This window comes from Dipodomys merriami, unplaced genomic scaffold (assembly GCF_024711535.1).
Source record: "Dipodomys merriami isolate MVZ:Mamm:240054 unplaced genomic scaffold, mDipMer1.0.p SCAF_2, whole genome shotgun sequence".
Taxonomy (NCBI): Eukaryota; Metazoa; Chordata; class Mammalia; order Rodentia; family Heteromyidae; genus Dipodomys; species Dipodomys merriami.
In genome coordinates, this window is record NW_027203381.1 from 14,944,842 (window position 1) to 14,969,841 (window position 25,000).

Genomic DNA, 25,000 nt, shown 5'->3' on the forward strand with positions numbered 1-25,000 from the left:
TTTTAGCTTGCATAGATAGGAAGTGTCAAAGTTATTTTTCATTTACTTTTCTAAAAGCGTGGGCCATTTTGTACTTTATCTTTAAATAACTTGACAGTCTTTTCTAGATACTTATGATTGTACTAAGGCATTAGTTTTCTTTCCTGCTTCATTATCTTCAATGTAAGAATTGAGGCATGAGTTTCTTAACCATATTAGGTAGATTGTTGGAAACTTATCACTTTAGATTTTTAAAATTAGATTGACAGTATAAATTGATGACTATTCCATTGCAGTTATTTTTCATGCAGTGAAATTTCTCTTTCTGAAGTTCCTTTAGCTAACATTTCTAAAAATACTAAGACAAGCTAATGGTATTATAATTCTTTTTAAAATGTTGAGTTTGAGCTCCAGAGATAAGATTAACTTTTTTTAAACTTAAAAAAAATTAGATTCCACCTCTGAGTAGTTGGAAGTAATTAATTTAGATGACAAGCAGTTGTAAAAATTACTATTTCTGTGCCTAGTTCATCATATGCCCAAGATATTTAATTATAATCAGGTGTTAATTCTGTAAAATTGATAGATAATAAATTTCTGATAAATGTTTTAGCTTAAAAAGTACATATTAGTATATGTAAAAGAAGTTGTGTTAAATAGAATTGAATAGAGAATTCAGTATTTATTTCTGCCCAGAATTAAAGTTGTGAAGTAGAAAATGAATTTGTAAAACCTGGTTATGAGAAGATAAGTAGTCATAGTGATAGGGAATACCAGCATTTTTCTTTTTTTTTCTTTTTAATAAGTTTTTTTATTATGAAAATACCGTACAGAGGGGTTACAATTACATGAGCAAAGTAATAAGTACATTTCTTATCAAGCATTGTTGCCTCCTCCTTTGTTTTTCCCCTTCCATCCCTGCCCTCCCATCTCCACGACTGCACTCCTTCCCCCAACCCCTCCCCACCAAAGTTGTAAAGTTTGTTTTTCAACATAGCATTTTGTACATCTCATTGTTGCAATAGGTCCACCTGTGTCCCTATTTAAACAATTTGTTTTTTTCCCCTTCCCTTCCCCAAATTATACCAGCATCAAATACAGTGAAAACAGGGGTTATACCATGGGGGAGGGACATACAAAGCAACAAAACAATCACCTTATAAATATGTTAGAAACAATAACAAGAAAGAAAACACCACTTGTGTCCTTATCATGGGGTTCATTTCGCCTAACTAGTCATACAATGGACAAGGGTCTCATATCTAAAATATACCTGGACCTCAAAAAATTAAATACCCCAACAACAAATCCTCAAAGAAACAACTGCCCAATAAATAAGTGGGCTAAAGACTTAAAGAGAAACTTCTCTGAAGAGGAAAGAAGGATGGCCAATAGACACATGAAGAAATGCTCAACCTCTCTAGCCATAAAAGAAATACAAATCAAAACAACACTGAGATACCACCTCACCCCAGTTAGAATGGCTATAATCAAGAACTCTAATAACAACAGATGCTGGAGGGGATGTGGACAGAAGGGAACCCTACTGCATTGTTGGTGGGAGTGTAAACTTGTTCAACCACTTTGGAAAGTAGTATGGAGGTTCCTCAAAAGACTCCTCATAGAGCTCCCCTGTGACCCAGCAATCCCACTTTTGGGCATTTACCCGAATGATCACAAACAAGACCATACTAAAACTACCAGCACAACTTTGTTTACTGCAGCCTTATTTACCATAGCTAAGCTATGGAACCAACCCAGATGCCCCTCAGTAGATGAATGGATCAAGAAAATGTGATATATATATTCTGTGCCTCCATCAGAAAGAATGACATTGCCACATTTGTTAGGAAATGGAAAGACTTGAAAAAATTATATTAAGTGAAGTAAGCAGGCCCAAGAAAACATAGGTCCCATGGTTTTCCTTATTTGCAATAACTAGTATATGTCTGAGTCAAGCAGAAATACCAGCATTTTTGATAGTGTCTTTTTATTAGATTGAAAAGAAACCTGAAGTAGAGGGAGCTCCACTAACTCTCAGACTGTTACTTCAAATAGTGAGATTATTGTCATGTCCTTATTCAACAGGATGCATAAAATACATCCTAAGAATCTTGTTAGTTTTAATTGATTTGTTATTAAGAATATCTTTCCTACAATTAGTCTTTGAATAGATGGAAAACTCACCATCCTGGCTCTTCCTTTCTTTGGTACTCTCATCTTTGATTCTTCCCTTTTGTCTTCAAATCAAAGAAACTTCATCTTCTTTATATACTTTGTTTTAATTATTAAGTTACAGGGTACTGATAAAGCCTTTCATTTTTTTTACTTCACTTTATGTTTTTATTAAGCACTTGTGCAAAGGGGTTATAATTTCCTAAATCAGATTATGAGTACAATGCTTCTTTGTCAGTGTTACCCCTTCCGTCATTCTCCCCCATTTTCTACCTCTTGTCCCTACCCTTGAGTTACATAGTAAGTTCATTTTGTCCATAATGTTCATTGAATATAACTACTACATTTGCTACCCTTCCTCCTTCCATTCACATGCCCACTCCTTTGTCCTCCCCCTAAACATATTTTCACTTCTGGTATTCATTTTGATAAACAGTACATTAGTTGTTCAGAGGAATTATTCCTTTGGAGTCCTCCTCTAAGCATACTGTCCTTTAGTCAGTTGGTTTGTGTGTATGTATTAGCATTCATGTTTATATTTAAGGCCTTACCTTTTAAAGTGATTGGTGGTTTATGACTATTGCTTATATTTCTTACAAGATATAAAATATTCACTTTATGTTATAGGAGTAATGTGAGCATTTTTTTTGATCTGTTGTAAATTTTTTTTTTTTTATAAAGAAACAAATGATGTCACTTAAAAACTGTAAAGGAAACCTTAACAAACATGGACCATTCTCAGCTCCTACTTCCCATAAACTTTGTTTCTAACCAACTTGTCCCTTCAATCTTTGCTTGTTCTTGTTTTGCTTTATTGAAGCCAGTGAAGAATGCATTTGTATTTTCCACTTTATATTAGATATTTTTCCTTTGATTTTGTGTGCTAATCTTTCTTCAAAAAGATAAGAAAACTTAAAAAAAAAGATGAGAAAACTTAACACTACTCCCTCAGAAATCAGCCTTTTCTTTTAGATTAAATGACTGACAATGTAAGAAACCTTCCAGATGAAACATAAATTTTACAGCCATATAATATGTTAAAGACATTGCGAAATCTGTAACATATTTCACTATTTAGTTATTATAACCCCCCCAAAATACTGTTCATTTTGTCATTCTAGCAACATTTACTTCCTCCTAATCTGAGTTACTTTTAGAATAATCTTATTGTGTATTTATGATTGAGATGCAGATCAGTTTAAGAATATATGGGGGATATTATATTCCTTAACTCTAGATAGAAAAATTGTTGGTTGTCTCGGTAAAGAAAATATATAGTATGTGCCATCCTACTTAAAATTATTACTTTGGAGCGTGTTTGGGAGATGCCTGTACAAGCACCTAATGCTATGAGTGTATAAGAAGGGCGATGTTACTTTAGTAGGAATTTGGGGGTAAACTTTAGAGAAGGTAAGAGACATATGCTAAACGTTGAAAATTGAGTAGGATTTAAGAAAGGGAATAGAAGCTAGAGAATACTGCAGTTGAGAGAGTCAATTTCTAAAGCTGTTATTTGAGAACAGGAAAACCATGAGGGCATAAGTTAGTTACAAATAAAAGGTTTTATGTGAGGTAGTGGGAACTAAAAATTGCTGTCCTTACAAATTGAATGGATAAGTTTCAGTCCTTAAATTACTTGAACTGGTTTGGCCCTAGGTACTCTGTGACTAACCCCTGCCTTTGAATCAGAGAGAGAGAGAGAGAGAGAGAGAGAGAGAGAGAGAGAGAGAGAGAGAGAGAGAGAGAGAGAGAGAGAGAGAGAGAGAGAGAGAGAGAGAGAGAGAGAGAACATCACTGTGTGTGTGTGTATCACTGTGTATGTGTGACTTTCTTAGATTTCCTCCATAGTTTTTTCTCAATCCTCCTACTAGATTCTTCTTTCTCTGTCCATTTTTTAAACTGTTGGAGTTTCCCAGAGTATCAACACATTCTTCTCTGTGTGTTACCTTATTTGTCCTCATTACCACTTGCAGCTTAGTGATTCTCATCTACATTGTTATCCTGAGCTTCATGTTGCTTGCACCAGTCTGCCCCTGCATTGTTCACTTGAAAGTTCCAACAGCACCTCTCATTTATCTTATTTAACTCTTAATATCCTAGAAACCTGCTTTCTTCTTTGGGCTTTAGAAATGCATGTAATCCGTGGTTATTCTTATCTTTTATCCTAAACATCTCAGCCAATGACTGTGTGCGAATGTTATCTTGTCCATCCCTACTTCATCTCTCTGCTTCCTGTCTTCCTCCCTTCAATTCAGTCTTTATATTATAGTCAGAAGCTTTTCGGACACAAACATTTTAGAGTATTATTCTGCTGAAAACTCTTGGTGCTTGCTGTTAGTTTTATTTATTCATTTTTTGAGACATCTTGCTATGTAGTGAAGGCTGTTTTTTGAATTTATGACTCTGTTGCTTCAGCCTCCCAAGTGTGGGGATTACAGTGTGACCCACCACTCCTGTGGTTGTTTTTAGCGTAAATTCCAAACCCCTTAACATGGCTTACAAAATCCTTCTTGATTTGGTTTTCACTTACTTTCATTTTACTTTTCTCATTTTCTTGTCTTGTTCTTTACTCATAATATTTAGAACTCTGTTTTTAGATTTTTGAGTATGCTATTCAACTTTCTCATCTGTATAAACCCTGATCATATTTCTTGCTGTTCTTTTTCCAGCTGGCTGTTTCAGAATCTTCTCTGCCAAATTTAGATGTTACATTTGATTAATCAAATTTGGATTTAGAGATCCTCTTTCTTCTTTTCTGATTATGATTTTATTATGGCTGTTCATTGCTGTCATATGACAATCTTTCATGTGGATTTCTTGAATTGAGCTAATGAATTGAGTTATTCAAGTATCATTTTTTTTTTTTTTTTTTTAGCTTTCAGCCTATGCCAGACATTTTGAACAAAGTCCCTGCTTTTTGTGGGGCTTGCCATGTAGTGTGATAGGGAGAAAGGAGATTCAGACACACATAAAGTATGTACCTGTGAAGGAGGTCCTCTAGTGGGAGGATGTATGGTCTTCAAAAGTAAAGGGTACAGGAGAGGCGGGCATTCCAGACAGAGGTCGTACTCCCCTCTCTGTTTTATGTATTATGACTGACTTAGTGCTAGGAGTTTGTTGAAAAAAACCCAAAAACTTTGGTTGGTAGTTAGGACATTAATGGTAAAACTTGTTTTTATTCTGGTCATGAAATAGTTGACAAAATATATTGGTTGGTCAGCTGTGTCTGTGTGAAGACTCTTTCAGTTATCTTGACTAGCAGAATGGCATAATTGACAGAAATATGGAAGTATTAAAAACAGCTCAGTATTAAAAATATAGCGAGATATGAATTTGAATTAGAAAATGTATATTGTTAAGTAATCATTGGATATCCAGGGCTGGGGGCTGGGAAGGTGGCTCAGTGGTAGAGGGGTTAGAGTGCTTGCTTTGCATGCATGAGGCCCTTGGTTTGATTCCTCAGCACCACATAATCAGAACAGCACCCAGGCCCAGAGTTCAGGCACCACAACTGACCAAAAAAAAGATGGGTTGGAGCCCATGAGAGAAAAGTCAATGGAAGGGGGAGAGTATAGTTGTGGAGGTGGGAGGGAAGGGATGGTAGGGGAAAAACAAAGGAGGAGGCAACAATCCTTGATAAGAAATGTACTCATTACCTTGCTCATGTAACTGTAACCCCTCTGTACTATATTTTTACAATAAAAAACTTTGTAAAAATCAATTTTGATGTATTAGCATATAATTTTTATAGAGGAAGAAAGAGCTATAGTTATATGTTATAGTTATAACATTATGTATGAATTAAAAAATAAGTATACATAGCTTATTATGTACATCTATATCTTGAGTGAGGGTTCCCATTTTTTTGGAAAGTTACACTTCTCTAAAAACCAGAAATATAAATAAAAAGTGAATATTAAAAACTTATTTTTCATAAAAGTAGTTTACTACTACATTTTGTCTTCTACCATTCACAAAACCGTTGTTGTTCATTCTTTTTTTTAGTCTTTTTTAATTGTGAAAATACCATACAGAAGGGTTACAATTACATGAGCAAGGTCATGAGTACATTTTTTATCAAGCATTGTTGCCTCCTCCTTAGTTTCCCCTTGCCATCCCTTCCCATCTTCCCCCCTTCCTCCCCTCCTCTTTCCCCTCCCCCTGTGTTTCTAGAATTCTTTCTTTTTTTTTTAACTGTACAGAGGAGTTACAATTACATGGATAAGATAATGAGTACATTTCTAATCAAGCATTGTTGCCTCTGCCTTTGTTTCCCCTTCCTATCCCTTCCCATCCCCGCCCCAAAATTGAAAAGTTCGTTTTTCGACATAACAACTTGTACATCTCATTGTTGCAATGGGTCCACCTGTATCCCTATTTAAACGATTTGTTTTTTCCTTCCCCTCCACAAATTATACCAATATCAAATACAGTGAAAGCAGGGGTTATATCTTGGGGGAGGGACATACAAAGCAACAAAGAAATCATCTTATAAATGTGTTAGAAATAACCGCATGGAAAAAAAATTTGAATACTTATCTTGGGGTTCATTTTGCCTAACATCAACTTATCTGACCTTTTCTGCTTGTCTCAGACATATACTAGTTATTGCAAATAAGGGAAACCATCGGACCTATGTTTTTTTGGGCCTGCTTACTTCACTTAATATAATTTTTTCCAAGTCTTTCCATTTCCTAACAAATGCGGCAATGTCGTTCTTTCTGATGGAGGCATAGAATTCCATTGTGTATATATACCACATTTTCTTGATCCATTCATCTACTGAGGGGCATCTGGGTTGGTTCCATAGCTTAGCTATGGTAAATAATGCTGCAGTAAACATAGTTGTGCTGGTAGCTTTAGTATGGTCCGGTTTGTGATCATTCGGGTAAATGCCCAAAAGTTGGATTGTTGGGTTATAGGGGAGCTCTATGAGGAGTCTTTTGAGGAACCTCCATCCTACTTTCCAAAGTGGTTGAACAAATTTATACTCCCACCAACAATACAGTAGGGTTCCCTTCTGTCCACATTCCCTCCAGCATCTGTTGTTATTAGAGTTCTTGATTATAGCCATTCTAACTGGGGTGAGGTGGTATCTTAGTGTTGTTTTGATTTGCATTTCTTCTATGGCTAGAGAGGTTGAGCATTATAGGTTATGCTTTCTTGTTAATTTTAGGCATTGTTTCTTGAGGTCCCACAGTGGTAGATGAACTCAGAGAGAGTGTCAGAGTTTTGGGTAAACAGATTAAGTAAGGTTTACATGATGTATATCCATGGGCAGCACAAGTGATGCCATCATACTTCTTTCCCTCAAAATTCTCACAGCCCATCCTGGCTTCAAGCTTTAAGTTCTCCTTCCTCAACTTCCAGAGTGCTAGGATCATAGCTGTACACCAGCATGTCTGGTTTGTTCTTGGTGTTTTAGTCATTTGTATGCTACATTTTCTGTCATTGTAATTAATCTCTCTTGGTACTTCAGAATTTCTGCTATATGCCTAGTTGTTTTCCTTTTCTTTTTCTCTTTTTGTGCTTGAACAAAAGGGCCTGGTGTGCTGTCCTTGAGCTCTTTTTGCACAAAGCTACTTATTGCTCTAGCATTTTGAGCCACAGTTCCACTCCCAGCTTTCTAGTGGTTAATTGGAGATAAGAGTCTCACAGGGACTTTCTACCCGGGTGGACTTTTAACAGTGATCTCAGATCTCAGCTTCTCTGAGTAGCTAGGATTGATTATAGGCATGAGCTACCAGTGCCCTGCTATTGCTGTTCTTCCTCATAGACAAAATGTTTTTATGAAAGTGGTATTTTTAACCTTTTGCTGTTCCTTTGATCTGCTTGCATGTTAGTCTTTCCTGGTCATTTTATTGGTTTATGTATTCTTTTATAAGACTATACTTTTAAAATTACTATAGGTGTATAGTAATTCTCCATCTATCCCTTCTCTTGTTTTCCCCTCAACTCTCTCTTTCTCTTTCCTTCTCTTCCCCTTTTGAGGATTTATAACCTATTTTAATTCTAGAGGTCACTTAATATCATGTTTTAAATAATACATACATATTTTTATTTTGTGCTTTATTGGAATTAAACAAGAAATATTACCTATTAATGACCTACTATAAAAATTTAGGTATTTAATGTGCACTATTGAATTTGATTTCAAAAAGCTTTTTCTGAAAGGCCTCTCTTCTGGTGAGCAACTAAGCCTGACTATTAAAAATCAAAATTCCTCCAATTGAGTGGATTTTGAAATAACTGGCTAATTTATTCAATAACATCTAATGGCACTTACATGACAGACGTTGCATAGACAAAGAAGTTAGACCTGAACCATGCCCTCAAGTGTAGTTAGGGAAGTAAAACACTGAACAAATAATTCCAAGTGTGCTGATAAGTGACAAGTACAAAGGAGAAGGATTGTGCTTCAGCCTCTGAATGGGCCTAGTATCAATAAAAATTTACTCTACAAACTTTTCTATGAAGTAGCATATGAAAAAGAATTATTTTTAATCTTCAAATGCTTGTATGAGTAGATTAACATTTAAGACAGCTCTTTATATATACACTGCATCTCGTTCAGTCACCTCTCCATCATTCTCCTTCCTTCTTCTTTCTATCTCTCCATTCTCTACAGTTACAAGTCCCCACTTCCTTTTTCACACTCATACATTGAGTATTATGATTGTTCCTTCTACTATTCATCCACCCCACCCCACTCATACTAGAACTCCATTCAAAACTTGTTTTAGCTTCTCAGTGTTCATTTTGTTAAACTGTCAATTGTTCAAAGAATTTACACTATCGTGTTTTACTCCTACATATACTTTGCATTAGCAAACCTGATGTCTCTATATACATATATCGTTGTGTGTGTTTGTATTTTGAGCTTAACATCCACAAATGAGAGACAACACACATGAATAATTTAAGCATGATGAATGAAAGTCTTATTCTATGACTGTACCTTTCAGGTATTTGACAAGCATTATATACCAATGTGTGAGTTAAGAGAGTATTCATGGCTGGGTACTGGTGGCTTATGCCTGTAATACTAGCTACTCAGGAGGCTGAGATCTGAGGATCACGGCTGGAAGCCAGCCCTTGCAGAAAACACCCTATGAGTCTCTTATTTCTACTTAATCATTCAAAAACCGAAGTGATGCTGTGGCTCAAGTGGTAGAGTGCTAGCTTGGACCACAGAGAGACTCAGGGACGGCACCAATGCCCTGAGTTCAAGCTCCACAACCAGAGGGAGAAAAAGAGAGTATTCATGGCATAATTTAGACATGACCACAGCAGGTAATTCCAGTTCCTTTGTTTCCATCAAACTGAATTTGGCCTTCTGCTTTATTCCTCCTTTCTCTTTAGTCCTTTTTTTTTTTTTTTCTTAACAGGAGATCACATTGTGCTTTGCACACCACATGAATCAAGCTTTGCTTTGCATCATAATTTTCTTGTCATTGTCTAGTTCTTTCTTCTAGAACACTATGACAAATAGGTTGTACATGTTGGTCCTTTGATATTGGCAGCCCATCATATTTAAGTTGTTTTTGTTGACTATAATGATACAACTCAGGTATTATATGGGTTTATTTTGAAACAGCAGTTTATAAGAGGCCTGATGTGGGGACAGTATTAGCAGGCAGCAGAATGCTTAACTTCTGTGAATGCAGAGACACCTTCCCTGGTGGAAGGAGGACATTTTTAGAGATTCAGGATATTTGAATTTAGCACCTGGTGATTTCTGGTCAGGCATGGAGTCCGTTATTACAGGCTCTGTGGTTTAGGGCTAATGTTTAGCTTATGGTATCTACAACTAACAAAGGGAAGCAAGAGTTTGGACGTAGCGGAATTTTCAGTCTGTCTTTGTTTCACTATTGACTTTAGTCAGTGAATGTCAATGCTAAAGTATGGTTAGTGCATTTGTCTTCTAGTGGAGGTTATATTTTCAAAATGGAAAATGCATTTTAAGATGATTTATGAGGGTTGAAGTAAGTTGCACTTTTTTGTGGTTCAATTTTCCCCCTGGAGCTTTAGCTTAGAAGTAGCCAAATATGATAACTGTGTACTGTGTGATAACTGTGTACTAAGAATGTGAAATTTGGTATTACAACTCATAAGTTAGAAAGCAAGTTATGTAAGATATTAGAAGGCTCTCTTAATTTGCTACAGGATGAGGGGTCATACACATGAGTCAATCTATCACACACTATTGAGAAAAGTGCCAGCCCAAAAGAGTGACTTCAAGGGTTCAAATACAGGTATAGCAATAATGTAGAACACACAGCAGAGAAGAACATCTTAAATATTGGGAAATGTCCATCTTCCAACAGAAACAATATTATAATGGTTTTAGTATCTCAGAACAGCCTATAAATGATCATATAATCTGAAATGTTTCTAAATTATTAAAAATAATTACTGCTTATGGCCATGTTCCTATCAAGTTGTGTTTGTCTAGTTCTGCTTTATTTTACTTACCAGTAACTGGCTGTCCTCCTACTGCTTAGTTGTCTGGCAGGGGCAAAAGAGATACTAAGGTCAGGCTACTTAGGTGGGTCTCACAAAGTCCATAAAGGAGGAGGTGGATAGGAGTTCTCTTTAAGAGTGAGAAAGCAGCTGGTAGTATAGTGGTGGTATATGCCTCCTGGTATTTGGGTCTCTGCTAATTGTAAATATCTTGCCTTCCTGCTTCTCTCTCTCTCTCTCTCTCTCTCTCTCTCTCTCTCTCTCTCTTTCTCTCTCTTTCTCTCTCATTTCTCTCTCGTTTCTCCCTGCCCCCCCCCAAGACCCAAAGATGTTTAGCAATGACCAGAGACAACTTTTCATTGTTACAACTGGGATTATGCTATTTTCATCTAATGAGTATAGATCAAGGAAACTGCTATGTATTTACCACAAGTGTCTATACTGCCAAGATTGAGAAACACTGCTTTAGATTTCCAGGACTGCTTAGGGCTTTTTTTCCTTCTTATTGTAACACGAAAACATCTCTGTTCCCCAATTCTCTCCTATCTTCTATTTGTGAAATAAACTCAAAGCCCTTTTGAGGTTTTTCTAAAGTCTGTACTGTGATCACAATATAGAAATGGGTAGACTCAAAATAGGAGGAAAATTATAGTTTTGGGAAATCTTAATTAAAAGCTGTCTATATTTTCCACTGGAGTAGAAATAGAACAACATTCTGATCTTCTCTAGGCTTCTGTCTCTTCTTCCATAATTCTCTGCCAGCCCCTGGGATTTCCTGGTTCTTTATCCACACTTCTAGATATTTGGATCCTTGCAGCAATTCTTTCCATGGTTCCTTCCAGTGAGGAGCTTCAAGGAGGAAAACTTCTTGGGTTATTTTAATAAGGAATTAGAGCAAGGCTCCTCTGTACTATATAGATCCAGTCAGAACTGTGTTGTGTTGTCCTGCTCCTTCTGAGAAATTAACAGGATGCAGTTGTATTACAGCCATTTCCCTAAGTACTGTGCATGGTGTAGAGGCTTTCTTTCTCTACTCTACTCTCCTTTCCACTTTCTACCACCACCATTACTTTACAGCCTGGACTGGTACCCAACCTGGGTAGACTTTAAAATGCATTTTAATACATGTTCTCCTGCAATGAAAGAGTAGGAAGGTTAGTATCATCCTACAGTCTTTTACAACCAACATGCTAGAATAATTTCTACTACTTCTGGTATAATTAGAATTAAAACTCAGGAATTACAGGATACCACCTCTCTGTGTGTACTACCATTCTCTTTCAAACCGAACCAGTCTTTCTCAATCCAAGATAATCGATACCTGTATCAGAATCACCTGGGTATTTGTAGATAGATAGATAAACTAATTAAATAAAACAAATCCAGACCTGTAGGACAGAATTTCTGAGGGTGAGACTTTAGAATATAATATTTAAAACAAACTGCCTTGGTTATTGTTCAGTATAAAATTACTTAGAAACACTGGGCTTTGCTTAAGCGGTTTCCTTAGCTAGAAGTATTCTTTCCTCTTCTGTGTGCCTATAAAATATTTTACACAGTTTTCTAGAGTTACTTCTTTCTAAAAGCCTTCCTAGATTCTTTGAATTAAGGATAATTTTATGTCCTCATTATTGCAGTTATTACAGAGTTCTGCTTATTTTCCACCCAGCAGAGTTCTGGAGAGCAGGAGATGCCAATTAATGCCAGTTACTCTCAACTATTGAATTGCCTAGCAAAGTATATATTTTTTTGCGTAGCAAAATCTTTTGCTTGTATGTTTTCCCAAGATGTAAGCTGTCCTGACTTCACAAAGAACACAAATCTGTTTGTAGTACATATTAATAAGCTCAGGCTGATGGAGGGTAATAATAAACATGATCAACCTTGATCTGTTGTATGAGTATGTGTTTGTATATGGTTGTGAGGAGTTTTTGTTTTTGTGATCCTTATTTTTTCTCTCTGATTCTCTTCTTGTAAGTTGGCAAATTTCCCAGTGACCAAGTTCATGAAAATGCACCAGTTGTATTCCGAGGTACTTTTACTTTTAGTAAATAAATTTGCTGGCTCATCTCACTGAAGCAGCAGCTTTTGTGATATACCATCCTGTTTGTCATCTGGGAGGCTAAGACAGAGAGGCTGAAGCACTTGCATGGGGCTCCCCCTGATGTCCTGTGTGATGTCCTATGTGGAGAGAACTGTGAGGCGGGAGGTTGACAACTAGCTCTACTGACCACTAAGATGCTTTCTCCAGAAGTGCATTGCCCCACCAATGTTTTAGACATTTTTGTGAGTTTAGATGACTTAATCCTGTCCTGTTTCTCTCTTACCAGTTTATGATATTGCCTAGACCATTAGCAATAGAAGGTGATGTACATGCGAGAACTATTAGTTTTCTAATAGTGGATTGGAGAGGCATGTAATAACCAAGAATGATAGCACACACATTTTTGGATTTTATGCAGTTGTTAAATCACTGTTCCTTTGGTGTATTTATTGAATACTTGAAGTCATATCAGATGACAAGATTAAGTTGAGAGAGACACATCATTGGATTAGGCAGTTGAAGTCAGGTTTCCAGGCTAGAGTGTGCTGCAAGAGAGCAGGGCCTGTGGTGAAGCAGGACCACCTCCATAGCTGGAGAGAGTCGTGCTGTCAGTGATACGGTCTGACCTTAGGATGGTTGGGGAAGCTTTTTGACTTAGGCTGAGGAAGACATGTCCCCTGTGGTACTTTCTCTAAAGGCTTGAAGGCTACAAAGTGGCTGCAAAGAAGGCTACAAAGCTAATGAAAAAAGATGGAAAAAAAATCATAGAATTTGAGGAGTTTTTTTTTTTTTGTGATAAGGGCATATTTTGTGACAATTGGATAGAAATGGTGACAGTGTAATAAAGTAGAGTGGTCCTGGAGGAAGGGAGGGAGTGTGTATTGAACCTCTCTGAAAGGAATGTACTGTACCTTGTCATTGTCTCATCTGGGTTAAATATGGGTTTATTAAAAACCAGAGACTGTAACCCTAAATTCCAAGGAAGTGCCTCGTGCTCCTTCCACCCAGTCTCTAATGGCTATTCCTGTAGCCTTGTCTTTTCAGGGTACTCCGTCAACTGACTAGCACAGTGTTGAAAAGACTAGCTGCCCTATGTTTTTCCTCTCTCTTTCTTTTCTTCTGCCAGTCCTGGGGCTTGAATTCAGGGACTGGGCGCTGTCCTTGAGCTGCTTTTGCTCAAGGCTCGTGCTCTACCACTTAAGCCACAGTGCCACTTGCGGTTTTTTCTGTGTATGTGGTGCTGAGGAATTGAACCCAGGACTTCATGCATTCTAGGCGAGCACTGCACCACTAAGCCACATTCCTAGCCCCTATGTAAATTTAAGTGTATTTTCAATATAGAGAGCCCTATTAGAACACCTTGAAAACAATAAAATGGAGAAGAGACTGAGAAGATGGATATAGAGCAAAAATGAATTAGTAACATAGAGAGATGTGATCAGGAAGTGGCCTTGCCTTACTGTTTTCTTTTCATCCTAGCCTTCTTCCCTCTCTAACGTTTTCCCATTCCCTTTACTTCCCTGGGAATGGATGGGCAAGGACGGACACACACACACACACACACACACACACACACACACACACACACACACACACACACACACACACACACACACACACACACACACACACACACACACACACACACACACACACACACACACACACACACACACACACACACACACACACACACACACACACACACACACACACACACCTATTTTCTTGGCATAGCATTCCATATTTTCTGCTACTGAACTCTGTAGGTGATGCTCACTATCAAAGGAACTTGAGCAAAGTCTGCCCATGCTTATCAGATTCTGATTTAGCTGTAGTTGAGGGGTGTCAGTCAAATGACACTCCGTGCTACTGGGACTTGATGAAATCTGGAGCTATTATACTCATGTTTTAAATGAAGATTTACTTTGCAAAATTTCCCTTTCTGTATTACCTTCCTTCCTACTGACAAAAGTAAAAGAAGTAAAAATGGCAGGATTGGGTTGGAAGTATGCATGGCTTAAGTGGTAGAGTGCCTGCCTCTCAAGCATGCATGCCTAGTTAAACTTCCAGAAGGCCCTCTCCTCTCCTGAAAAGGAGAGGATCAAAAATAATCTTTTAACAACCGAAACTAGAATTTTTAGGTATAAAATATTGGCAATCAGGTATGTTCACAGTTCACATGCTTTTAGTTTTTAGTGTGTTGATTTATTTTTGAAAATCAAATTATATTGTAAGTCATCCTTCAGTATCCTCAGGGAATTGGTTCCAGGACCCTCTGCTGATACCAGAATCCACAGATACCCAGATCTCTTTCAGCAAATGGCATAATGCTGGCATTTATCTGTGAATATCCTCCCATCTATATTATGCCTACGTGTCTTGTAATACTTTATCCAATGTAAATGTTATGTAAGTCGTTGTTACACTGAATTGTTTATGGAATAATGACAGTGGGAAAACATTTGTAAGTGTTCAATAGACACAATTTTTTCTGAATATTTTTGGTCTGTAGTTGGTTGAAATATATGCAGAGCCCATAAAGGACTGAGTGTGTAGGTATACATTCTCATATACACATCTCTGAGGTCTTCCTATTCTGATTAGAAATTAAATGACTTGTTTTCTTTGCTTTTTTCTATAAATATGGTGGTATTCAAAAGAAAAAGGACATTTTTCTACCAAAGAGTAAATAGTAAACAGGGTTTCTTGGGATATTTATTAAGGGATATTTATTACATTCATCAATTATTATCTTAACTCAACCCTTGATATTCTGAAGATTAATGTTCTTCTCACTGGTGATATAATTTGTAGGGAGAAAAAAGGAAATGTAACTGTACACCAAAGGTACTTAGAGGACAGAAAGCTTTTTGTTGCTGGTTATTCCTTTTCATACTGCTATTCTGTAATAACTATAGTTATACTACCATATCTTTAAATTCATTGGAGGCAATTATTCCTAAGACTGACCAAAATTTGCTGGAAGGAAACGTATAGCCTTATGCCTATGTGACAGGCGCTGTGCTTCTTTAATTCCCAGTCATGTGACGTGAAAGTCATTGCTTTGTTTGCAGAGGGGGAACGCAAAAGCTTCTGAAGAAGCTGTAGAACATGTCAAAAGTCATACCTCTTGTGGGCTTTGGGGCTGGCACTTCAGCATGGGTTTGTGTGTCTTTCATATCCTTATGCTGAGTGTAGTCACTCCTGTTTCCAGTCTGTAACACATTACTGTGTGTCTTTAACCCATGATTTAAGATACCAGAAAGAGAGTCTCCAGAATCTCCCCTCCGCTCTCCTTTGTCTTCAGTAAATATGAGGCTGACTAGAAAAGAAAGAAGGCTTGAGCATGAAGGCAAGATTTACCTTATTGGCAATTGTACCCACAGGCCATGCATAGCACATAGTAGGAACTCAATAAATATACGCTGAATGAAAGATGTAAATGAGAAATAGTGGCTAATTAGAAAGACTAAAGTGTAACAAGGACAAAAAAATTAAAAAACACAGCTATTTGGATAATTTAGTGTTTCCATAAACGATTGTATACCTCAGTAGCCCCCTAAGGAATGAAGAACCTTCTAGTATACTAATACATATACAAATGATGGCCTGGGGCCACCGAACGACTAAGGTGTGACTTACCCCTTTGTAATAGGGAGAAGGTTAGCCAGTGTAAAAGCCAGATAGTACTAACCTATTTTAGAAGGCTTCTATTTAATAAAAAAAATTTGGGGCTGGGAAAATGGCTCAGTGGTAGAGCACTTGTCTTGCATGCTCGAGGCCCTGGGTTCGATTCCTCAGCACCACATGAGCAAAAAGAAAAAAGCCGGAAGTGGCTCTGTGGCTCAAGTGGTAGAGCGCTAGCCTTGAGCTGAAGAGCTGAGGGACAGCACCCAGGCCCAGAGTTCAGGCCCCACGACCAGACCCCCCCAAAAAAAAATTTTGGTCCCTTTTTTCCCCTGTAAAGTGTGCTGAAGGGGTAGACATCATTGTCTTAGAAACATCACCTATGTAGGCTCGGTTTTTGCTTAATGATTAGATACAGAGACTGATACTTGTCTTAATTATTTCTTTTTCCCTAATAAGTTTAACATTAAAATGTCATGCCACATGAGCTTTAAATCAAATTATATTCTTTGGAAGATACCTTATAAAAATTGACTATGGTATATAGCATAAACAGTTTGTAATACCATAAAATAAATTGATTGCATAAAATAACAAAACATATTTTGAGTAATGTCACCTAAAAGATTTATGCTGGGTGCTGGTGGCTCATGTCTGGATTATGGTTTGAAGCTAGCCTAGGCAGGAAAGTCAGTAAGATTACAATGAAGAACCAAAAAAGCCAGAGCTTTGGCTCAAGTGGTAGAGCACTAGCTTTATGCAAAAGAAGCTCAGGGATAATACCCAGATCCTGGCTCAAGTCCCAGGACTAGCACCAAAAACAAAAAAACAAAAAGTTATGGTGTGTTGAAGTAACTCATGTTTGAGCATTATGTAGCTTGTTATAAGGAAAAGTTGAGAGAATTATAGGAAACTATCAAAATGGTTTAAATTTCATTATTCAACAGCATCGATGCGCTACTTTCTTGTGTCAAGAATGTATCTATTAACAGTGATATTTTGCCTTACAGCTTTTCTGGGAGAAGAGGCTACAAGGACTTAGTGCATCAGATGTAACAGAACAAATTATAAAAACCATGGAACTACCTAAAGGTCTTCAAGGTATTATCTAAGTTTAGTTGAGCAGATATTTATTAAGTACCTACTGTGTGCCAAGCTTGAGTCTGTGGATTCAGAATTGACTCATGGCCATGTTTCTTGCTGGTTGATGAATTGACTCACGGCCATGTTTCTTGCTGGTTGATGCACCTCTTGTAGTGAAGGGAAAATGAACATGGCAGTTCTACATGGTGTAGGGTTACTTCCATGAACATATTACTGCACATTTTCTTTTTTAATGCTTGAAACCTTTGGCTCAAGGATAGGTTCATCGTGTGCTTGTGCTGCCTGTCTGTGCTGCATGAACACTAGATGCAGATGGAGTTTCTCAAGCTTCTTGATTACAGTAGCCTCCAGCCCCAACATTTACTCTTTCTCTTATCCTCTTACCAAAAGAACAGCTAACAGCTCTCTTTCTGTCATTCTCTCCACAAGCTGCTGCTGTACGTAGCAGAGGGAACTTGCACTTTGGTCCCTAACAACAGCTAATGGGATCTGCCAATCATGATAACTCCAAGTTCTAAGGAAGCATTACTGTTCTGTTGTTACAACTTTGCCTTCTAAATCTTGATGTATCATACCTACATTGATCAAGAGCCTTATAATTTATAGTTGGGCTATTGTTTCATTGCTTCATCTCCTTGAAAATTATTGCTTTAACTAAGTAAGTTTAGAACTTTAAAACAGTTCACTTAGATTTTGCCACCATGCTGGTTTTCTACAAATAGTCAAGATGTGCAAGTGTTTACTCTATAAGTCTGAAAAGGCTGGTGAAGCTGCAGGAGTAGTATGCTTTACTGCCTTTTTCTTTCAAGTTCTGAAACAAAACAATCGTTGAAGCATTGCTGGAAATTAATGTCCAAAATACAAGGTGAAACTATTATAGGATTTATTACTTGGGATACTTGTTATAATATAGTGCCTTTATAATGGATTCAGATTATTTAAATAGTTTTCACTGTTTTGAGGAAATGTGGCTGACTTTTCCCAAGTTTAGTTACTTTGGAAAATGTATTGAAAAGTTTAATTTAAAACACAATTCTTTTGTTACTGTTATTTTAATATTCCTTGTTAGTGTACTTACTACTCATGTATTGTTCTTTGTTGCTTTGGCTTATGTTCATTTTAAATAGGTGATCCCACTGAACACAACTGTCGGTTGTGTCATGTGGGGTTTGCTCAGCATAGTGGGAATCTTCCACTCAGTGGTGCTTCTTTCTTGTTGCAGGAGTTGGTCCAGGGAGTAATGATGAGACCCTTTTATCTGCTGTTGCCAGTGCTTTGCACACAAGCTCCGCACCAATCACAGGACAAATCTCCCCAGCTGTAGAAAAGAACCCTGCTGTTTGGCTAAACACATCTCAGCCCCTCTGCAAAGCTTTCATTGTCACAGATGAAGACATTAGGTAAAGTATTTTACCTTGACTTGGAAAACTTGGTTTTTGCTTGTGGATAAATATTCTACTGCACATGAGACTTAGCTCCATAAATTGAACATCCCTTCTTTGAAAAGTTAAATCCAAAATGCTACAAAAGCTGAGCTCCAAAACAATGATACAAGTGAAAAATTTTGTACTATAAAGCTTTGTTTCAGGTATTAAATTATTTAAAAATGGTGTATTAAATTATCTCCAGTCTGTGATTTACATGAAACAAGTGAAGTTTGTATTTGGATTAGGTCTCATCTCCATGATACCTTATGATGCATACACCAATCCTCTAAAAGTCGAACAAGTGGCAAGTGATACTAGACTTTTTTTTTTTTTTTTTTTTTTTTTTTGTCAGTCGTGGGGCTTGAACTCTGGGCCTGGGCACTGTCCCTCAGCTCTTCAGCTCAAGGCGAGCGCTCTACCACTTAAGTTACAGCGCCACTTCTGGTTTTCTGGTGGTTTATTGGAGATAGGAGTCTCACAGTCTCTCCTGCCCGGGCTGGCTTTGAACCATGATCCTCAGATCTCAGCCTCCTGAGTAGCTAGGATTACAGGCGTGAGCCACCAGCGCCCGGCGTTGATACTAGACTTTTATAACAAAGATATGCTCAAAAAAGATGGAAGTGCTGCATATCAGAGATATCATTACAAGAGCATCTATTGCCAGATCAATTATGTTTGCTACACTTCATTTTTGCAGTGTTTTTTTTTTTTTTGCTAATTTGGCCTTCTGACCTTCTGGCCTAATCAGACTCATCAGGTCTTTATGTATGTTCTTTTTGTTTTTGCTTTTGTTTTTCTTTCTTGAGATTGAACCCAAGTCCCCCACATGTAAGGCAAGCACTATAAAGCTGACCTACATCTTTAGCCTTTTCTTCATGCCTTTTGTAATTGCTTCATGTACATTTGTTTGTCTACAAACCAACTGTCCTTAAAGGAGATGATGGCCATAACCATACTCCTTTAAGCTCAGTTGTATTTTCAGAGGTCAGTTTAGTTCTCCTCATTATGTTTACTTCACTTGAGCTCAATTTAGAGATTGAGCTGTACTTCACTTTGTTCCAAGGAAAAGTATAAGGTAGTTACTAAGTTAAACATACACATTTATACACACACACATACACAATTATAGCAAGATGAGAAACAAATGAAAAAGAGCTAAGGGTAAAGCTGTAAAACAGGATAAGAAAGGATATAAGCAATATGTATTAGCATGTATTAACATCTTTTATTTCTTCTAATGCTGGGCCACAATTTAGATTTTTAACAGCAAATAAACAGTAAAAGGAAAACATCTGGCTCAGATGGGTAGAATCTTGAAAATGTTCTGGATAGTAAGACCACAAAGAAATTCTTTTTAGGATTTATGAACTTCAGTACTGGAGTACTATTCCTAGTAGAAACCAGTAGATGGCACTTTTGAATCATAATTAAAAATAAAATTTGTATTCTGTTCTAAACCTATAAATAGGTGATATAAAATGTTTCTAAATACACAAGTCTATCTAGGTTTATAATTAGAAAGCTTCTCTTGGGTTTTAAAGTAATTCCTTTTGCAAAGGTATAAATGAGTTCAAAGTTATATTCATATGCTTTGATTGCATGAGATGTATGATCTGCAGTTTTGGAAAAATTAGAATAACAAAATGAAAAGTCAAATCATCTTGCTTTTTGGGCTTATTCTTATTTTTGAGGAAGAAAATTACATGGGAATCAAGTGCTTTTGTGTCTTGGGATGAGCACAGAGTGATCAGTAGGGACTCTACAGGTTGTTACTGGGTTGATACCCTGGGCATGCCAGGTCTGCCACAGATCTTTTGACAGTAGAGGGAATTATCAAAAGCCAGCTCTGGACTATTTCCTGTTTTGGTAAAGTTCCCTAACAAATTATTCATTTGATTTAATCATTTGAGCAGAAATTATTAAGCAGATATTCCTTCTTGAATTAATGTGGGTTCCAAATAACTGACTGCAGATGAAATTATGATGCTTCCTCTCATTATATAGTCAATATGCTGATTTCTTGCAAACCTCTGATCAAAGATAGCATTCTTACACAGGGGCCATGCCATCCTCCTGTGCCCTGTGCTCCATTTTATCTTATGTGCTGCCAGAATGAACACCCACCTGAAGATTCCAACTTTACGTATATGTATTTCGGCAAAGTCGATATTTTCATCCATGGGTAATTTGTTTTCTAATAGTTTGTAACAGATTCTCACAAGCGTTACAGCCATCTGTGAACTTGCAGTCCAGGTCAGCAATCTCCAGGTTCTCTGCTCCCGTCTCCCAAGATTGAAATCAAAGTCAGAGACTGTGTTGCCTTCAGGAGCTTGGGATTTTCTTTCAAGCTCATATACTTGTTCATTCTTGTGGTTGTTAGGCTGATTGGCCATGGGAAAGGGCCTGCTTTCAGCTCTAAAGGTGGCCTACATTCCTTGTCCTCTGGTCCCTGCATGTGCTCTTGCATATGTGTTTCATTTTTACTAGAGAAAATTAATTGTACAAAGGGATGTTTTCATTTTGATTTGTCATACATATGATGTACTTGGATCAAATTCACCCTTTCTGTTGTTCTTTCTTTCTTAATCCCTTTCTCTCCACCTTTTAAAAAAAAGTTTTGTTCATTATGCTGTATTCACATCTATATGTAATGTGCTTTATATTCATATGTATACTATACCGAGCTTTCTTTTTAATTAGCTCAAGATCAGTTGACCAGTAACCTAATCATGGAGTGATAGCCCATAATAGTTACCAGTTTCACTCACCTTTAAGGAGTAAAATTATACCGAGTGTATACGAGGTGTATGGGGGTTCCTGGGGAACATCTTAGAGTTCTGCCTCCCATAGTGGCAAGCACTTAAATTTCAACACCCATAAGCGCGGGAAGTAGTGCTCCAAAATTGGCAGTTAATTATGTTCAAGAAATAATATTCAATTAAAATTAATTATTAATCAAAATTAATATTGCTCAAGAAATTAATTGTGGGTTTTAGGGTTTAAGATAAAGTGCCATTTGTTCCCTTTGCCCTATCTTTCCTATAGGATTACTCCCGGGCAACTGTGCCTTCTCTTGTTTTCTGCCAATGAGACATAAACTTTGAATCACTGGGCAAATGTTGTCTTTGTGACCCTACTCCATTTTATAAAGGTCTGTTGAGTTTCTTTCTTTTATTATGACAGAAGATATAGAGCTCAGATTGACTTAGTAAATACTCCCTGCCTCTCAGCTTCCTGGCTTTGTTTTCAAAATTTATTTAAAATATAAAACAAATATTAGCTGTACAGTTTGAGGAGCCTCCAGGGACTAAATATACCAGGGGGTAATTGAGTTTTCCAGTCGTGGCTATGCTTCTTTCTGATGTCTCAGGTTCGGGTCGGGCTGGAGTCTGTCTTCCTCAGTGACTGGTAGAAAACTAGACTTCGTTTTCTTTTCGAGCCCTCAGTTTCCCTGTCACTGTGCTACTCCGCACTCTCATCTGCATCCATCCTCATCATCTTTCTTCTCTCGGAGGAGGGCCTCACCTGTTCTCTGTTTAAAGCTACCTTCCCACCTTTTTTTCTTCTTTATTGTTTTGGAGGGATTGGGCTTTCAACTCAGGGCCCCATACTTGCTTAGTAAACGCTCTTCCACTTGAGTCACTTAGCTTTTTTTGTAGTTGTTGGTCATGGGGCTTGAACTCAGGGTCTGGGCACTGTCCCTGAACTCTTTTGCTCAAGGCTAGAGCTCTACATTGGGTTTTTCCAGTTTTCTGGTGGTTAATTGGAGATAAGAGTCTCATAGACTTTCCTGCCTGGGCTGGCTTTGAACTGCCATCCTCAGATGTCAGCCTCGTGAGTAGCTAGGATTACAGGTGTGAGCTGCCAGTGCAGGCACTCACTCACCTTTTTGGTTTAGGAGACAGTGTCTCACACTTGGCTGTGATCTTTACCTCTGCCTCCCGGATAGCCGGATGACAATGCAAGCCTCCACATGCCAGTGTTCTTCCTGCTTGTGCTTCTCTAGTTGGCTCTGGGTGTAAATTCCGTCTTATCCTTTCAGGGAGCTAGTCTCATTTTTTCCTTTGCTTTTAAAAGGTGAAATTTGGACCGGCAGCTCTTCCTCCTGGGTTTTATTTTCTGTCTAATGGTTTGGAGCCTTTATTAGTATTTTCACCTTCCTGGTCCTGGGAGTCAAGAGTTGACCTGGTATCTTGAATGGCTTTGCTTATCTCAGTTGAATAGATGCTTTTTGGTTTCTGTGTTCAGTTCAGAAGTTCATGTAGTTGTGGCTCTTCTGTGCTAACCTGTTGTCTACAGACACGGGAGCTCAGGAGTTCTCCCTCCTAACAAAGTCATGAAGAGCCAGAGCTCCTCCCAGCACGCCCTGTCTGTCTCAGACCTCCTCCCAGCACGCCCTGTCTGTCTCAGTGCCTCACCAGAGAAGGTGCTTCTCCCTCAATTGCCCTCTGACCTCTCTCGTGTTCCTGTTTTCAGGTGATGTCTAATTGTTCTGTATAGCAATAAAGGCAAACCTTCACATGCTCGGAACTTTGCAAGTTCAGGAAGAAGTTACTGAAAGAAAACTACTGCTTCCAGAATTCTCTGTGAGACAAGGGATAATTGTCTGAGACCATCCTTTTCTTTTTTAGGAGAAAATCTGTTTTAAGTAATTTCGTGACTTGTTTTAGTGAGGATGAACTCTTGTTGCAGTTTCGAGCACTGGAGGCATGGCTTAAGTGGCAGAGCACATGCCTAGCAGGTACAAGGCCTGAGTTCACATGCAAGTACGGCAAAAGGAAAAAACCAAACAAGACAGAGAAACCTCAGTGTAAGATGTAGTAGTTTCTTATTTCCATTACTTGTCAGATTGTCAAGGTTTTTTTCTTCTGCTTTTGAAAAGGAAACAGGAAGAACGAGTACAACAAGTCCGCAAGAAATTGGAAGAGGCGCTGATGGCAGACATCCTGTCCAGGGCTGCTGATACAGAAGAGATGGAGATTGAAATGGACAGTGGAGATGAAGCCTAATGTGTGATCAGGTAAGCAAACACCAGACCCAGAAGCAGGTGGCTCTTATGCTGTTTATTTTCTTGTTGTTTTCCCGTCCTAGCCTCCTCAGCAGAGAATACAAAGCTGTGCCTGTGCATAGTTACACATGTGCTAATTCTCCCATTTGAATTTAGAGCCATATAAATTATTTCTATCTGTTTGTTCTTACTCAGTGAGGACATTTGACCCCCAGGTTAAACATGCACCAGTGTTAGAGTGAAGCAGGAGGAAAACAGGACCCAATCAGGTGGGAGGAAAGATTAACCTGAACTGCATTGTGTCCCCTTTAGAATTATGCTTGCAATATAGGCAGAATTCTTCCCTTATTGGATGCTCTCCCTTCCATATATCCAGTATTAAAAAACCACTCAGGAAGGACACTGACATATGTAATATGTAATTTTCCCTAACACTACAAATTTTGGTCCTAAAACCACTAATGAGTTACAAGTACAACCGTGGGTTTTTTGTTTTTTGTTTTTGTTGTTACATGATTTCTCACAGCTTCAGTGTGGCAACCTGTTTCCCAAATTCCATCCTGCATCTTGGCAGGCTTTAGTTCCCTTTGAAGTCAAAACTGAGGAGAGACAAGGGATAGCTCACATGACGTGAAGGTTGAACAAAGCCTTTCCAAGGAAGTGACATTTACCTTGGGCCCGACAAATGTGTGGAAATGAGTCAGGCAAAGCATAGTCTCATTAGAAGGTGTAGCACAGAGAAACCTGGTTTATTTCAGAGCAAAGCAAAAGTCACTGCAGTAGACTGTGTGTGAGGAAGGTGGGGCATGCCGTGTGGCAGTACACCTACTCGTGGGGAGCCCGGGGGTCATGACTAAGGACTTTGAGCTCAGTGATTAAAACTAGTGGAAAATATGGAAGGGCCAGTGGCATGATGAGGTTTGCTTATGTACACAATCCTCTGTCTTAAGACGGCACCGGTGGCTCATGCCTGTAATTCTCACTACTCAGGAGACTGACACCTGTAGGGTGATGGTTCAAGACCAGCCTGGCCATAAAAGTCTTCTAGACTCTATTTCCAAACTAATCTCTTAAGAGCAGGACTAGAAGCATGGCTCAAGTGTGTAGGGTCAAGCAAGCAAGCTCAAGACCCCGAGTTCAAACCCTGGTATTGTACCCTCTCTTAAAAAT

The 25,000-nt window shown here is 38.1% G+C and overlaps 1 protein-coding gene across 1 annotated transcript in view; it reads left to right on the top strand.

Annotated features, from left to right (window-relative positions):
* The window catches only part of Mbd2 (methyl-CpG binding domain protein 2), a 62,517-nt gene that overhangs the window by 34,655 nt on the left and 2,862 nt on the right, over positions 1-25,000 (top strand). Inside the window, exons 4-6 of the mRNA XM_070029122.1 lie at positions 17,302-17,392; positions 18,618-18,795; positions 23,705-23,842. Coding sequence (XP_069885223.1) covers positions 17,302-17,392; positions 18,618-18,795; positions 23,705-23,831 — 396 coding nt within the window. The 3' untranslated portion in view covers positions 23,832-23,842. The remainder of the gene's footprint in view (positions 1-17,301; positions 17,393-18,617; positions 18,796-23,704; positions 23,843-25,000) is intronic.